The following is a 17,789-nucleotide window of genomic DNA, read 5'->3' on the forward strand; positions in this document are numbered from 1 at the left end:
CTTCCTTCAACCTGGCCAAGTCAGAAGAACTAAAAATAGTTCACCCAGGTGATCCCTTCACCTTTCCACTTCAATTTCCTCTCTACCAAACAAGAACCTTTCCTACTATCCTTTCAACCATAGTGTTAAGGTAGTTGATTCCAGCTAGTCGAATTAGCCTGTGTCCAAAAATATAAATATGTAAAAAAGGAAACAAAATAGCATGCAACATTGACCCAACAAAAACCGATTGTCCCTTAGTTGCCCTACACTTAGGAAATTCCTCTACGGAACATATTCTAATCACACTCTCCTACAATAAATAAAACGTAATAGAACAATATTCAATAACAAAGATAGATCAAATGCGTCATACCATTTCATCAACATCAAGTGAGAAGCCTCCATGTGAAACAGCATATGAATGTAGAAAACATCATTTAAATTGGCTAACACCAAAAACATTGATAAATTGACAGTCAAATACCTTATTAGAAGCAAACGAGTCAGGACATGAGCCCTTTGGTGTTATATTTTGAGCACATGTCACCTCCATATCCCCATCCTCAGACCACCCCTTTGGTTGGTCTTTCGAATTGATTTTTGCTTTTCGTTTTAGAAGATTTAATTCCCTTGGACTCGGCCTTTTCGATAAGACACTAGGAACCATATTTGCAACTAACTGCTGAATATTATTGGATGTATAAACTCTAGGATTAATCCCATTCCCATGCGAGTTGTGCAAAATAAGGTCTTCATCTTTTATCATGTCATTCACATCCATGAACTGCTCACATATGTCCAAACCTGTATAATAAACAGTGAAGTTTCTATAAGAACCTGGAGATTGAAGTGCAAGTCAGGACACCACAATTAATAATCAAATCACACACTAACTATATAATTTGCTTTTCCATTAAACTCTTACCATCCTTGGTACAGTACTGCATGGATTATAGTTATCTTGTCTCACATTGTTCTGTTCTGTTCTGTTCTGTATATATTTATTGTAGGAGAGTGTAATTAGAAAAATTGCAGATTGTTCTGTTCTGTTATTGCAAATTGTTCCGTAGAGTGTATATATTAATAAATATATGTGTATTTGAGTAGGGGTGCTAGAAAATGTAAGACAACATTAGACCACTGTTTTACTAATACATAATACATATATATGTATTTGAGTGTATATATTAATACTTAATAATAGTATTGTATGCATATAATTTTAGTAAATATACATGTGTATGTTTAAATATAAAAATATATATATATGCAAGTACTACTAATAAGTCAGTAAATATTTCAGTAATAATCGATTCGGTTTCTTTTGGTAATAAATATTTGGCAATCGTAAATTTCGGTTTTTTTAGTATTTACCAAAACCAAACCAACTTTTTTTGGTTCCGGGCTTTCAATCTTCGAATTGTGAAAATAGCTTACCAAAACCAAAAAAGAGTCAATCGGTCAGTTCGATAAAAACCAAACCAAATCACCATACTCCTCTTCTTCTTTATAATAAACTGGAACCTTTCAGACATCAGCACAAGAAGCTGGGATTACCCAACTCAATTCAGCTTCCCTAAATAGCTGCCACCACTCAGTTACCCCAATTTTTAGGGATTTTTCGTTTTCTGTAATCTTGTCCAATTGGAGGGCTGTTGTGTATTAGGGAGACTTTCTCATAACTTTTGTTTCACTGGGGTTTTATCTTTCAAGAGTTTTTTATCTTGGAAGGTGTAGATTAGTGGACGTCTTGTTCACTGCAATATAGGTTGTATTGTTCTTTTTTTCCTTTAATGAAAGTTTGTTTCTAATAAAAAAAATAAAAAATAAAATAAAGACAAGTCAACTTGACAATGAATAAGCAGAGATATATAGCACATAGCACACCAATGAGGAGATATATAGGTCATCTTCATTGAACCATAGCACAAGTATTCAACCTCCCGATGAGCAATTATCCAAGCTAGCACCTGTACCTTAGGTAGTACCTTAGTTTTCCAGATTACATGAGAGGGGTAAAAGGAGTAACAGAAGAATTGTCCATTAACATCCTTAAGAAGGATTTGCATGAGAATACCCCAGAAGACTCCAACCTCCAAGCTCTCTTATCCCCCTTAGAATACCAACATGTCAGTTTGAAGACAAGACAGTAGAGAAATTAACTCCCAACCTTCTCGATCATTTAGATTTCTTCGGAACCCAATATCCAATCTCAACAAAATAGATGAAGAATTTACACACATTCTAGCATTTAGAAAATTGTGGAATTGAGACCACCTGTAGAGAAGAGGAAACAGAGTACAAACAGCAGTTTCCCCAACCCAACACTCTTCCCTAAACCTCACCTTTTCCCCATTCTCCAACCCAACCAACAAAAAGAAGAAAATGAAGGCCTTGAGAAATATCCTTTCCATGGACATCGATCACAATGTTAGAATCCCAAACATTTTCATGCATCCTGTATTTACTCTTAATGACAGCATACCAAAGGGAATCCCTCTATAATGGAAACCTCCATAACCACTTTCTGAGCAAAGCCTCATTTTTCTTAACCAAATTCCCCACCCCAAAGCCACCTTTGTCCTTCACTTAAGCCACAATTTCCCATCTAAACAAATGATCCTTCTTCCCCTCCACAACCCCTTCCCTCCAGAAGTTTCTCATCAACCTCTCTATCCTATTAGCCATTAAAAGTGACGAATAGTATACGGTTAAGCTACTTAAAACCAAATGGATTATGTCAAAGGACCCCTTTTTGACAAAAAATACTTTCTTCCAACCTCCTAAATTCCTCTCCAGCTTTTCCGCCACTGGATCCCTAAACCCTAATTGCCTTCGAATTACCCCCAAGGGCAAACCTAAATACTTAGGGGTGATATGAAGGAAATTAGAAATTAGCTTTTAGGGTATTTACTTGATGAAAGTTTATGTTTCCTATTGAAAATAAGAGATTAACTTTTTAAAGGAAATTAAAGTATGTCGTTTATTATGTCCCTAAGTGCTTTGATCTTGATTATTGATGGACTTATACTTAGATGATATGCAAATAATAAGAGAAAACAAAGACTGTAAAACACACACAAGATTTGTTATCGAGGTTCGGCTAACTTTGCCTACGTCCCCGTGTGATCTTTAGAGAATCACAGCTGCACTATGAAGATTAGAAAGAGATTACAAGAACCTATTGAAAACCCTAACTAATCCCCAAAACCCGAGCTTCCCTTTTCTCTCTATCACTCTTGGCCCTTTTTGTTTCTATCTCTTATGTTCTTAAAAGAAATTCCAGCAAGCCTATTTATATATATAAGCTGCTGATTACATTCCTTAACTTATTAGGATAGCCTAAACCTTCTAGAATAGGGAAAGGAACTTTCTTTCCTAAATCTAACCTTAAATCAACTAGGAATATTAAAGAGAACTATTTCCTAAAGCTACTAGGAAATACTTGTACACACTTTTCTCTAGTTTCCTAAACTGATTAGGAATCCTAAAACCAACTAGGACTTCAACGAGCCAAACACAACAAAGTATACTAAAACAAATGGAGAAAAACAAAATGAAGTGAACTAGCAGTCCACCAAATGAAAGGAAAAAAATTTATTATATTATGGGGAATAACAACAAGCCAGCTGCTCTTTGGATGTGTGCGGTCTTGGCTCTCATATGGGCTGTTTGGAAGGAATAAGAGGTTCTTTGAAGGCAATGAGGAGGAGATGCGGAGTTACTTTGGATAGAATCAAATATTTAGCTTCTCGTTGGCAACTTTGTCTACACATTTTTGAGGTATTCCTTTTAGTGTTACTTTTCTTGATTAGGGGAGATTTCTCAGTCCGATGCTGATGGTTCCCGGGTGCCAGCGATGTGCTTTATCACCTCCATTTTTATTCCCATATCATACTCATCCTATCACCACCACTTTTCCCGATTGAGTGAGAATTGCCAACCTTAGTTGACACTCAACAGTTGGAGCCTTGACCGATAGCTACGTTTCAGGCGATGACCATGATTCAGGGCTGGCTTTTATTTTATTGTAATTTGTGTATGTGGGTGTTGATACATACGCTTCCTCCGAGCAGAACACCAAAGAGCAGACCCAGGACTGCTGACCCCCTGACAACCCGAGTCACACAAATACATGACAGACCGGCCAGCTCATCTCTCTTGCCACGTGGCACCCTCCTAGGGTGCATGGGCGATCCATGCCCCCGGGTCAGGTCAAACCTCCACATGGCAGGAAAGGATTGGAACACAAGTCCCATCACCAACCTACCCTCATCTATGAAAACTATAAATAGACCCATCTTTATGGAGATAAGGTTAGACACATTTATTACCCTCACCTACTGCCATTACTATGTCATCCCCTTTGTCTACCCATTGACTTGGGCGTCGGAGGACCATAGGCCAGTATCACACCGGTACCTATCCCTCTGACCCTTTTCTTGTCTATCTTGCAGGATACTCGGCTGACCCCTACCGACCTTACGTCATCAAAGTAGACTGCCAATCGGAGGTCAACCTCCTTGACCACCGATCCCAAATCTAGGCAACTAGAGTGGGAATTAAATTGGTTTTGATGGACATCTTGTTCATCCCACCTCTATAATTTTCCTAATTAATAAAATTATTGTTTCTTGTCAAAAAAGAAAAAAAAAAAATTTATACCGCAATTTGCATTAGGAAGACAAAACATCAGATGTGAAATTCAGATAAGTGTGTCTAATCAATCGATAATTAAAATTATTCTCTCTATTGGAAATTTAAAGGCTATGGAAGTATAGATTTCTCAGGTGGATAATATCAAGATCTTTTTTCACATCCGATCCCTGTTGAATACAATGGCCCACACAACCAATCATATTATTAGCGTCAATAGATTATCAGACGTAACCATTACCCTCCCTCCAACAACCACATGTTGCATGTACGCTTAGAGTGCCTCCAATTATGGCACAAGCTAAAATAATACCAACCAAAAGGGGAAGCCATTTTTCTTTTTCTTTTGGCCCGAATATACTAAAAGTATAAAAGCAAAAGATTACTAACCTAAACGACGTCGAAGTGTTTGTTTTTGTCGAGCCAATCTCTCCCTTGGGTTCTTCACATTGTCATTTGTGACATCATACTCCTGAATCCAAAAATTAAATGAGAATGTCTAAATTGGATGTAAACAAGCATAATTAATTGTGCTTCAGAATCAACTAACCAAATTGGGCAATCGTTTGGCACAAAGAAACATAGTTCAAAGGATTCTTTCTTTTTCTTTTTCTTTTTTCTTTTTTTTTGGGGGGTGGGGGGGAATCAAAGAAACATAGTTCAAAGGCCTCTTCAAGCTATAGCTATAACTGCATAATTTTGACAGTTAACATCTACCATTTAAAAAGGTGGGACCCACGACATTTTTTATTTTTTGTAAACAAAATTAAAAATAAGGAAAGTGATGGAATCTACAACTATTAGAATGTTCTCCCCTTTTAGTATCACTTGATTAAGTGGTCAGACCACTTATCTTTATCATTTAATGAAGTGATAGACCTATAAATTAACAAAGAAAAAACAACTAAATTCCTTGTATAAATTTAAATATGAATAACTATTGCAAAAAAGTAAATGAATGTAAAAAATGGAGAGCATTACCTCTCATTAAACTCCAAATTAGTCTCTTCTCTTTCTTTGTTTTGCAATATTCTAGTCACATCTATATCTTAAAAACTACTACCTTATTAAGAGTTTCATAATATTATCTTTAAAATTAATCCTGCACAAATACATAAATAGATAGTACACAAAGTCAATTTTCTAGGCTGGTTTGATTTTGCCCAATCTTTCATATCAACAAATATTTTTAAGACATTCCCCACGATATTGACGACTTCAAGAAGCAATTTCCCTATTCCAAATTCACATTTTTCATGTAAGTTGCAATTATAGAGACAAAAATAAAATAGACATTGCATTACCTGTCCCCCAGATGCCAACAGAGCACCAAACTCCAAAACCTTGTTAAGATCAAAGCTGTTGTAGTTGAGAAAGTATAAAATTAGACAAACAATGATGCCTCCAAGAAGACTCATGCATTCACAAGCATAAATCAAGAGCCACCTCCAATAAGAAAAGTAAAAGCAGATATATAATACGCACCTCCTAAATGACGTGCCTGAAATGTTAGAATCAAAAATAGGAAAAGTAACCATATCTTCAACAGCATCAGATATCCCAGCATCAGACATCTTCGATTTAATGCAAGTAAAAAGTTCAATCAAAGAGGCATGCTTAACATTCTCAGCGATAGCCCCAATCGCATAAGCAGCAGCAACCCTTGTATCCCAGTTTTTGCTACGAAGATATTGGGAAACCTATCTCCCAAGGAAGTATAGTTAAAGACACATTTTTCCACACCAAAAAAAATAAATAAATAACAAGTCCAAAAGGGAATAGTTAAGAAACATAGATCTAAGCTTACAACAAAAACTGACATCAAATTACGTCAATTCTTTTGCATACATTAGGAATCAGATCATGACCGGTCACTACTTGCCTTGGATCGTTAAAAATTACTTTTTCTAATAGTTTAGCTACTATAAATTATGAGAATAACTTAAAACAAGCATTCGGTTGGAAAATGATTTCCCTTGACAATATTTTCCTGCAGGCATTTGGTTTCAACCAGCTAAGTCTTGAAAAATTAGAAAAATAGCTGGCTTCAGGCATCAGCCAATAGCTATTTTCATTTTTTATTTTTTTTTAAGAGAAACCAAATTTCAACCAGTACAATCTGTGGATAAAAAGTCCACTACAACAGATTAACAAAAAGACCTAGAATACAATGTCAATCTACTTCCTTTTTACATAAAAACTCTACTATGTTCTATTTAAGAAACAAAAGGCAACAGCGCATAGATAACATGCTCAAATATTCATACAAGACTATAAATCACAGGTAACTAGTACAACAAACAAATCATAGTTCTAATGCCAGAGTATTTATATTTAAAAAAAAAAACAAAATAGAAAGAACAAAGGAGATAATCGTTCATGGAAAATACAATTTATGTAGTTCACCCATTTGTTCAGACTTCTAAATGAAACAGTACAGTAAAGGGCCTAGAGCTGGTCATTACTTTTCACTCTAGAACATGATGATATGAAATGGCTTCTTTCTTACATTGTTGGGAAGAGATTAAAGGAGATGCCTTGCAAATTTTCAGGGAATTTGATGTGAATGCTTTTGTGGGAGAGTGACAATACTTTTTTTATAAGAAACAAGGTGACTTCATTAATAATATAAGAAAAACAACATTACAACCATGGTTAACCAGCAGTCTACAGAGGGCACAAATAAACCCACTGAAACTTCCAAACAGTACACTCACAATTTACAATTAAACAGCCTAAACCAGAAAGAATCAATCACAAAAACCTACGATACTGGTTTAATTGGTAAGTCTGTTTACGCTTCACTCTCATATTCCAAGTTTACTTGGTAAATTGGGTTTCTTATTAAAAGGAAAGAAAATGTTAAACTGGATTTGACAAGGCATATGACCAAGGAAATTGGAAATTTTTAAATTATTCATCGAAGATATTAGGATTTGGGGAGACACGGAGAAACCTAAGCACTTCCAATCAGGCATTGTTAGTCAAACGATTTCCCATTGTAATCAGTAGGCTTGACCATTAGAAAAATAAATATTTTCAATCAGACATTAAAAAACCCTAAAAATTTCATCTATTTGGTATTTAGTCTGTCATGCCCAAAAAAGTTGTTGATTAGCTGGTTTGCTGGAAGGGCAAATGTGATCATCATAAGAACAAAAAAAATTGTGTAAAAGAAACAAATGGACAATTCCAGGTATTTGAAATTCCACAAAAAAGGCTTAAAAATATTTTTCTTAGAATTTTATATGAGTAAATTTTAGCTCTTAGCAGCATTTACAGTAATTCTTTCTTGGACTTTTTGGATCTTCTCAATTTTCATTAACATCTTCAAACCATATATTTTCTGCCTAGCTTTCATAAAAACAGGAGCGAAGCTCTACCTTGCTCTCAAAAAACAAAAAATACAGAACAAGTTTGTTTACATATAGACATAGATTTGAAAGCAACAAACTATGCCAGCACATCAATTTCATTTCAAGGCAACAGAAATGCAGGATAATAGTGCTTGACAATAAGCATAATGTGACTGCAAGAAAACAATTGTGGAAATCAACAATACATACTTTTTTTAACAGAGAGGTCAAGTCCTGAGGATGCGATTTGGCAATATCCCCTATCTGCCGAGCAGCTGTAAATCTCGTTGCTTGGGTCGAACCAGCTATTAGGATTGGCTTAAAGAAAAATCTAGTTCAAACAATCATTGGACAGATTGTGACAAGAGAGATATAGGCAGAAACGAGAGAAGAAGAAAAAAGAAAAAAAAACAAAGGTACAATAATGCAACTGGTAAATAAACTAGATGCATTCAAAAATAATCTAATAGACGCAGAAATAGACAAATAAATAAATAAAAGAAGGTTGAAGGATACTGTCCAACAGAGTGAGGAGGCGGTGGAGACGAGAGGATTGCTGAGCCATAATAGATCATCCCACCTCTATTTTCGCGGCACCAATACTCTAAGTACTAGTATAAGTAGTAACACTCATCAGGTCTTCATTTTAAGCGCTGCGTTCAATGAAACCATAACATAGAATAAGTCATCAGACATACAATTTCGTGCCCCTTCAGATAATGTACGAGACGTAGATGAAAGAGAAATGAAAAACTAGAATTATAGGGTTTCTACATAGAATTTTCGTTCTAGACGACCGTGTTTCAGTCCAGACACCGAAGTAGTCAAATATCTTCGCCAAAAATTGGCACAAAATCGAAAGATTTCAGATAAAATTGAAAAATTAAGCAAAGCAAGAGGGCTAGTGCCAAAGCGTTAGATCGAGCGAGTAATTGGCCGAGAAGAGAGAGAAGGCACAAGCAAGACGAATTACCTGAACAAGTGTAAGATAAAGCAACGTAGTGTCTCTCCTTCCTTCTTCCTCGGTTCCTTCGTTTCTTCACCTCCCTGTTTAGGCGTTTACGGCGACTGCTATGATTTTTTTTTTTTTTTCTCTCCGTTGGCTAAGAAAGGACACGAGAGCACCTGTGAATTTGCTCGTCTACCTTACTTTTTTTTTTTTTTTCAATTCTAAGGTTATTTCGGTTTTGTGTTGGGCTTTAATTTATCACTCATCACCTGGGGTCGGCATTGGTCGGGTATACAATTACTGTACATAGAGGTCCAATGGGAGGAGATAACCAAATATTGGACACTCAGAACTTGTATGTAGACACTTTACTCTTCTTTTTTTTTTTTTTTTCAGAAGACACTTTACTCTAATTTTAGGCTCAGTTACATTTTAACTACACAAATTATGTAGCTTTTTCAATTTCGTTCATGAGTTAAAATTATTTACTCTCATACACAACTTTCGCTCCATGTTGCAATGGCATTTATCCATTAAGTCAATTTTTCCAGTGTTGCAAATTTGCAATGACAAAGCTAAAGCGGGCCTGCTTATTTTGTCTTACAAGCACACTAAATGTCCAATACATGAAAAATAGATAAATAAATAAATTGAAAACTCTCCTCTGATATTTTTCAAATATTAAAAATTTTAAATAATTTAAACATATATAATATTGAACGATTAAAAAAATAAAAGAAATTATTTTATAGGATGTTCTTGAGCAGATAGTGGACCCCACGGCGAAGTTGAATCCACGGGCAATCTTGGATGTGGGTCGTGGTGGTCATGTATTTGATGGAGATGGGTTTGGTTTTTTATAGTGGTGGTGATCCGAGTGGAGTTTACATAGATGGTATCGTAAAGTAATTCGGTTTTTTTGAAAAAATAGTGATTTGGGAGGAGAGAATTAAGTGAGATTGCCATGTGCATTTAGCGTCCATGTGAATTAAGTGAGAATAAAAATCAGGTGTTTGTCCTGGTTAATTTATTCTATGACATTGTTTATTGTGGTTTTTATTAAAGTTGTGATGAACTAATTTCTTTTTGCTAGGGCTACGATGTAGCCTAGTCATGAATACTCAATTGTTTTAGACTTTACTAATTTTAATCATTATTTCATGTTGAGTATCTATTACTATGCTTAATGCTTTGAATGTTAGGCCAGCATTTAATTGATTTGATGCTAAATTGATGATAGGGATATCCAATTTAGAGTTTTACGTACTTCTTGTAATAGAGGTCATAGGTTGCATGATTAGACATAAATGTTTGTCATCATGACTAATATATGTGGTTGTTTTGCAGGTTTTCCAAAGAACTTAAAGGGTTCTTGTTATCTTAATTCCATTACTAGGGATGTAGTGAGTTAGTAATAAGGATACTTTTGGTATAATCAGGGATAGAGTATCAAATAAATTAGGAAAAATCGACTGTCAACATAAATAGTAATTAGGATTAACATGCTAAAGGAGTTGAGTAAAATTGGCTATGAAGAAAGTGTATGCTCTAGTGCTTTCTTGAATCTTGTCACCGAAATTTGATTGTCTTGTTTTGATTAATTTTCTTTAGGAAAAATTAATCAACATCTCAACTTTTGATTGTTCAAATAAAGTTTAGAGTTAATCACTTTCGTCACTTAATAAAATTAAACATTCTTCATGGGAACGATACTCTACTTATCATTATATTACTTGTTCATTTCGTACACTTGCAAAATTGGCAAACAAATAACATCTTGTTAGAAGAACATATTTGAATATGTGCTTATGCAACTACAATTAATACAATCCATGCATGGTATAGTATCAATTCGGATTCTCAGCTGCAGACACATCATAAGATCCTATTAAACATTCACTATTTTCGGCAAGAGACCAAAAAACATGAGATCGATACACCCAATAAGAAAAATAGTGAACCCTATGTCACATAGTGTTAGTGACAAGAACGAAGCTACATGTAATCCTGGTTCCACGCACTAACGTCACATGTAACATTATGCATATTTTAGATCAATCAAAGTTTAAAAAATATCTATAGTACTTTTGGAAATTAGGGTTTGTACATATCCAATTAAGACATTTTGATTAGTCTGATGGTGTTTAATTAAGTTATGTTAATGTAGGGACATGTGTTCAAAAATTTGATGAAGAACATAGAGGTCGGAAACATGGGATTTAGCTAGGGTTAGAGGATTTGAAGTCCAAAAAATGGAAAAAGTTATCTAGAAGGAGAACTAATTAGTTAGACGAGATCGAATGTGTATTAACATTTTTAGGAGAGAAAATGTAGGAGAAGAAAAAAAGATTGAGAGAAAGAGCGCAATTTAAGGGAAAAGAGAGAAGGATGAACGTAGAGGCATTTTCGGAAAATTTGAATGGTTAAGAAATTGTCAAAACAATGTATTGTACGTATAAAAGGGAAGGATTGGGGTAGCCATGGGCATATTGGTAGAAGAAGACCCTCGTATCTTCACCCATTAATTAATGATATAGGGAAAATAATAAAGATAATTTATTGCTGTGAGGAAAGGGTTGAAAAGTGGTGAAAGAAAAATATATAAGAATAAGAGAGATGGGTTCCTCCGTGATGCTCACGTTGTTGGTGTGCCTCTCAGTTGGGGCAATTTCGGTAGTTCAAGGGGAAGACCCTTACTTTTTCTTCACATGGAATGTCACCTACGGAACCCTCTCTCCTCTGGGAGTCCCTCAACAAGTTATTCTCATCAATGGCGAATTTCCGGGACCCAACATCAACTCCACCTCCAACAACAACATCGTTGTCAATGTCTTTAATAACCTTGATGAGCCATTCCTTTTGACATGGTAATTAAATTATAATATTGCTATATATATATGTATATAGATATGATGTGTAAGTTCGTGTGCTTAAATATTAATTTATAATTAATTACGTATTATGTAAACACCAATTAATTAATTTGCGGCCTTGCGCGCATATATATGCATGCATGCAGGAACGGTATCCAGCAAAGGAAGAATTCATGGCAAGATGGAACACTTGGAACACAGTGCCCCATTCTCCCCGGTCAGAACTACACGTACCACTTCCAAGTGAAGGACCAGATCGGGAGCTATTTTTACTATCCCACAACTGGCATGCATAGGGCAGCCGGTGGTTTTGGTGGCCTCCGCGTGAACAGTCGTCTTCTGATTCCCGTTCCTTATGCTGATCCCGAGGATGACTACACCGTCTTGATCGGTGACTGGTACACCAAAAGCCACAACAGTCTTAAGAAATTGTTGGACAGCGGTCGCTCCATGGCAAGGCCCGACGGTGTCCTCATTAACGGCAAATCAGCGAAGGGAGATGGCAAAGATGAGCCCCTCTTCACCATGAAGCCTGGAAAAACCTACAAATACAGGATCTGCAATGTTGGCCTCAAGAATTCCCTTAACTTTAGGATCCAAGGCCACCCCTTGTTGCTTGTTGAGATGGAAGGTTCCCACACCGTCCAAAATACCTACGAATCCCTTGATGTGCATGTGGGACAATGCTTTTCGGTGCTTGTCACTGCTGACAAAGAGCCCAAGGACTACTACATGGTGGCTTCCACTCGATTCACCAAGACGGTGCTCACCGGTAAAGGCATCATCCGTTACACCAATGCTAACGGTACCCCTGCTTCACCCGACATTCCTGAGGCACCTGTAGGATGGGCCTGGTCTCTCAACCAGTTTCGTTCCTTTCGCTGGAACCTCACTGCCAGTGCTGCCAGGCCTAACCCTCAAGGCTCCTACCACTATGGTAAGATTAACATCACCCGCACAATCAAGCTTGTCAACTCGGCCAGCAATGTGGATGGCAAGCTTCGCTATGCCATAAATGGAGTTTCCCACGTGGACTCTGAAACCCCACTAAAGCTTGCTGAGTACTATGGAGTTGCAGACAAGGTCTTTAAGTACGACATCATCAAAGATGATCCCCACCCTACACTTGATCAAGAAAAGATCACCTTGGCAACCAATGTTGTCAATCAAACCTTCCGTAACTTTGTGGAGATCATCTTTGAGAACCACCAGAATAGCCTTCAGACATATCATTTGGATGGATACTCTTTCTTTGCTGTCGCGTAAGTAAATAACTATATATATATATATATATAACTTTTTATTCATTTAGTCTGGATAATATGTTCTATTAATATTTAATTAAGTACGTATAAATTAAGTGATTAATACTTGCCTACATGTACAGCATCGAGCCTGGAAAGTGGACCCCAGAAAAGAGAAAGAACTACAACCTTCTTGATGCTGTGAGCAGGCACACAATCCAAGTGTTCCCCAAGTCATGGGCTGCCATAATGTTGACATTCGACAATTCTGGAATGTGGAATTTGAGGTCAGAGCATACAGAGAGGCGGTACCTAGGACAACAACTGTACATCAGCGTTCTCTCTCCTGCACGCTCCCTCAGGGACGAGTACAATCTTCCGGACAACACTCCTCTGTGTGGCATTGTCAAGAATTTGCCTCTGCCCCCTCCATATAGCATTTAAACCGACTGATCATGGATCTACGTACGTGTCATGTCATTAATTAAGTACATGACTTAACAAAAAGGGATGATCATCAAGTATTAATGGAGTTATTGGTAATGGACGAATTACCTGAACAAGTGTATGATAAAGCAATTTAGTCTCTCCTTCCTTCTTCCTCGGTTCCTTCGTTTCTTCACCTCTCTGTTTAGGCGTTTACGGCGACCGCTATGATTTTTTTTTTCTCCGTTGGCTAAGAAAGGACACGAGAGCATATGTAAATTTGGAGAAATTATTATGTATAACCATTATTATTACTATATCCTATTAATATAAACACATCGTTTAATAATACTCTTACACGTTGGATTGGTTATACCCTATAATTTTTCATGAATTTGCTCTTTTTTACCTTACTTTTTTTTTTTTAATTAATTCTAAGGTTATTTCGGTTTTATGTTGGGCTTTAATTTATCACTCATCACATGGGTCCGCATTGGTCCGGGTTTACAATTACTGTACATAGAGGTCAATTGGGAGGAGATAACCAAATATTGGACACTCAAAACTTGTTTGTAGACACTTTACTCTAATTTTAGGATCATTTACATTTTTTTTGGCGCTCAGTTACATTTTAACAACACAAATTATGTAGCTTTTTCAATTTCGTACATGAGTTAAAAATTCTTTACTTTCATACACAACTTTCGCTCCATGTTGCAAACTTGCAATGGCATTTATCCATTAAGTCAATTTTTCTAGTGTTGCAAATTTGCAATGACAAAGCTAAAGCGGGCCTGCTTATTTTGTCTTACAAGGACACTAAATGTCCAATACATGAAAAATAGATAAATAAATAAATTGAAAACTCTCCTCTGATATTTTTCAAATATTAAAAAACTTAAATAATTTAAAAATATATAATATTGAACAATTAAAAAAATAAAAGAAATTATTTTATAGGATGTTCTTGAGCAGATAGTGGACCCCACGGCGAAGATGAATCCACGAGAAATCTTGGATGTGGGTCGTGGTGGTCATATATTTGATGGAGATGGGTTTTTGGTTTTTTACAGTGGTGGTGATTCGAGTGGAGTTTACATAGATGGTATCGTAAAGTAATTCGGTTTTTTTGAAAAAATGGTGATTTGGGAGGAGAGAATTAAGTGAGATTGCCATGTGCATTTAGCGTCCATGTGAATTAAGTGAGAATTAAGATCAGGTGTTTGTCCTGGTTAATTTATTATATGACATTGTTTATTGTGGTTTTTATTAAAGTTGTGATGAACTAATTTCCTTTTGCTAGGGCTACGATGTAGCCTAGTCACACTACACCATTTTCCTCTTAAATCCACTATTGGTTTATATTATCTATTGATGCATTAGCAACTAAAGATTGGTTTAAAGATCAATAGCTACCTGCAGTCAGTTTTAGGCTGTTGGTTATAGAGAAAGGGGTGGCAATGTGGCTACCCAAACCAAATTTTTGGAATGGTGGAGTTTGGAGACAAAAACTGTCCAACACTGCTGATAGTTTCTCCCTCCACCAATGTTGCAGGTAGTGGAAAATAGAGGCTCACCATTGTTTTGCAGATAGTTGCTGTATTGGTACGTGAAGAGCAACTTGAATTAAAAGAATGCCTCCATGGACTTTAGTGATCATAGTCTGTGCGCAATCTGATATTATAATAGTATTAACAATTTTATGATAGTACATCAGTATTTGAAAATCAAAGCAAATAATTAATTAATTATTATAAACCCTTTATACATTGAAATCAATTGAAATACAGTGTATAATGATATAAAAGAAAACAATGAAAGAATATACATTTGTAGATCTTAATGCTTTAATCTCTCTTGTCATCCGAAAAATTCCCTAACTTTAAAAGAAAAAAAAAAAAAAAAGGAACGTATGTGTAAAGTGGTTGTGGCTGTTGCTGCTGATATTGAAGTGTGATTGTTCTTCACCATTAATTGGTGTTGATGGTTCTTCTGTGTTCTGGAAAAAAAATTCCAATAAATACTTGGTCCAATGGTCCATAATAAAAATGAAGCACCCAAATCTTAACAAAAATATATAATTCAAAAAGTAATTCAGCAGATGGCAACAAACATGAGAAATCAAATATCCATGCCAGAAATGAGAAATCAAAACCCAAAATAAAGACCCCTAAAATCATAGAGAAAATAGAAAAAACAAAAACAAAAAAATAGTTGAACACACAGACCTGATGCCGATCGATTCTAATATGGTCCTGTTATTGTTTAGATTTTTCCCGATTTATTTGGTGTTGGGATGGTGTAGAGAGAGATGTGAAGCAGGTGTGGTGCAAGAAAGATCAAGAGATCTGAAGCAAAAAAATAAAAAATAAAGACAGACAGATCGGAAGCATGTGGGGAGAAAGAGCAAGAGAGGGAGAGAGAGATCTGAAGCAGATGGGATGAAAGGATCAAGAGCTCTCTCTTTTTCCTTACCAAGAACAAGAGATCAAGAGATCTGATAAAAGGGAGATCTAAAGGGTGTTCAGACATCTACTCCTTCACAATTTTGAAGCGGCCCCACCATTTGGAAATATCAAATGGTCCAAGGATGAGTTATTTATTAACACATATACCTTTAAGTCCCATTTCACACGCAAGTGTGTTCCAGTGCTGCTCCACACTTCCCCATAATCTGCAATGAGAACATTTTAGTGTGTCAGTGAGTATATCTATTGTTTGCAGACAATAAACTACGACAGTGTCACCATTCTAAAATTAGTTTAAACCTTAAGTGGCAAATGATAATTAAGACAACTTTTGAATCCCACATTTGCCTCTTTCAGTTGGAATTATTGTGGGAAAGGAATAAATCTCCCACTAATTTTCCAGTTTGGTTACTATTTTTGTGTAGCTACTTATTAGTTAATTATTATACAAATTAGTGGATCGTAAAACAACTATTAATTCTACTAAAATTTTTAAAAATAACTAAAATATTAATTGGTGACTCCAAAAAATGTCATTTATCATTAACTTTAATCTAGTTTCAATTCAAGGTGGCTATAAGCTATAATTGCTGTAGTGTCATGAATACTCAATTGTTTTAGACTTTGTTAATTTTAATTATTATTTCATGTTGAGTATCTATTACTATGCTTAATGCTTTGAATGTTAGGCCAGCATTTAATTGATTTGATGCTAAATTGATGATAGGGATATCCAATTTAGAGTTTTACGTACTTCTTGTAATAGAGGTCATAGGTTGCATGATTAGACATAAATGTTTGTCATCATTACTTATATATGTGGTTGTTTTGCAGGTTTTCCAAAGAACTTAAAAGGGTTCTTGTTATCTTAATTCCATTACTAGGGATGTAGTGAGTTAGTAATAAGGATACTTTTGGTATAATCAAGGATAGAGTACGTATCAAATAAATTAGGAAAAATCGACTGTCAACATAAATAGTAATTATGATTAACAGGCTAAAGGAGTTCAGTGAAATTGGCTATGATGAAATTGTATGCTCTAGTGCTTTCTTGAATCTTGTCACCGAAATTTGATTGTCTTGTTTTGATTAATTTTCTTTAGGAAAAATTAATCCACATCTCAACTTTTGATTGTTCAAATAAAGTTTAGAGTTAATCACTCTTGTCACTTAATAAAATTAAACATTCTTCATAGGAACGATACTCTACTTTTCATTATATTACTTGTTCGTTTCGTACACTTGCAAAATTGGCAAACAAATAGCATCTTGTTAGAAGAACATGCATATTTGAATATGTGCTTATGCAACTACAATTAATACAATCCATGGTGTAGTATCAATTCGACTAATCCTCAGCTGCAGACACATCATATCATAAGATCCTATTAAACATTCACTATCTTCGGAAAGAGACAAAAAAACATGAGATCGATACATCCAATAAGAAAAATAGTGAACGTACCAAACGTCACATAGTGTTAGTGACATGAACGAAGCTACATGTAGTCCTGGTTCCACGCACTAACGTCACATGTAACATTATGCATATTTTAGATCGATCAAAGTTTAAAAAATATCTATAGTACTTTTGGAAATTGGGGTTTGTACATATCCAATTAAGACATTTTGATTAGTCTGATGGTGTTTAATTAATTAAGTTATGTTAATGTAGGGACATGTGTTCAAAAATTAGTTGAAGAACATAGAGGTCGGAAACATGGGATTTAGCTAGGTTCAGAGGATTTGAAGTCCAAAAAATGGAAAAAGTTATCTAGAAGGAGAATTAATTAGTTAGACGAGATCGAATGTATATTAACATTTTTAAGAGAGAA

General features: G+C 35.5%; 2 protein-coding genes across 2 annotated transcripts; one reads left to right on the forward strand and one right to left on the reverse strand.

Moving 5' to 3' along the window:
- Window positions 1-125: 125 nt before the first annotated feature.
- Window positions 126-9,153, reverse strand: LOC147280554 (TATA-binding protein-associated factor BTAF1-like). The gene is made up of 8 exons (XM_086249106.1): window positions 8,968-9,153; window positions 8,511-8,647; window positions 8,205-8,299; window positions 6,124-6,338; window positions 5,943-5,997; window positions 5,029-5,110; window positions 467-786; window positions 126-158 (listed from the first exon to the last, which is right to left on the reverse strand). Exons 2-8 carry the CDS (start codon window positions 8,557-8,559, stop codon window positions 126-128), a joined length of 849 nt encoding a protein of 282 aa, XP_086105232.1. The 5' UTR covers window positions 8,560-8,647; window positions 8,968-9,153.
- A 2,406-nt stretch (window positions 9,154-11,559) lies between these two features.
- Window positions 11,560-13,504, forward strand: LOC147280555 (L-ascorbate oxidase homolog). The gene is made up of 3 exons (XM_086247781.1): window positions 11,560-11,810; window positions 11,963-13,078; window positions 13,204-13,504. The coding sequence occupies exons 1-3, from the start codon at window positions 11,560-11,562 to the stop codon at window positions 13,502-13,504; spliced, it is 1,668 nt and encodes a 555-aa protein (XP_086103907.1).
- The last annotated feature ends 4,285 nt before the right edge of the window (window positions 13,505-17,789 follow it).

This window comes from Dryas octopetala, chromosome 6 (assembly GCF_963921425.1).
Source record: "Dryas octopetala chromosome 6, drDryOcto1.1, whole genome shotgun sequence".
Lineage (NCBI taxonomy): Eukaryota > Viridiplantae > Streptophyta > Magnoliopsida > Rosales > Rosaceae > Dryas > Dryas octopetala.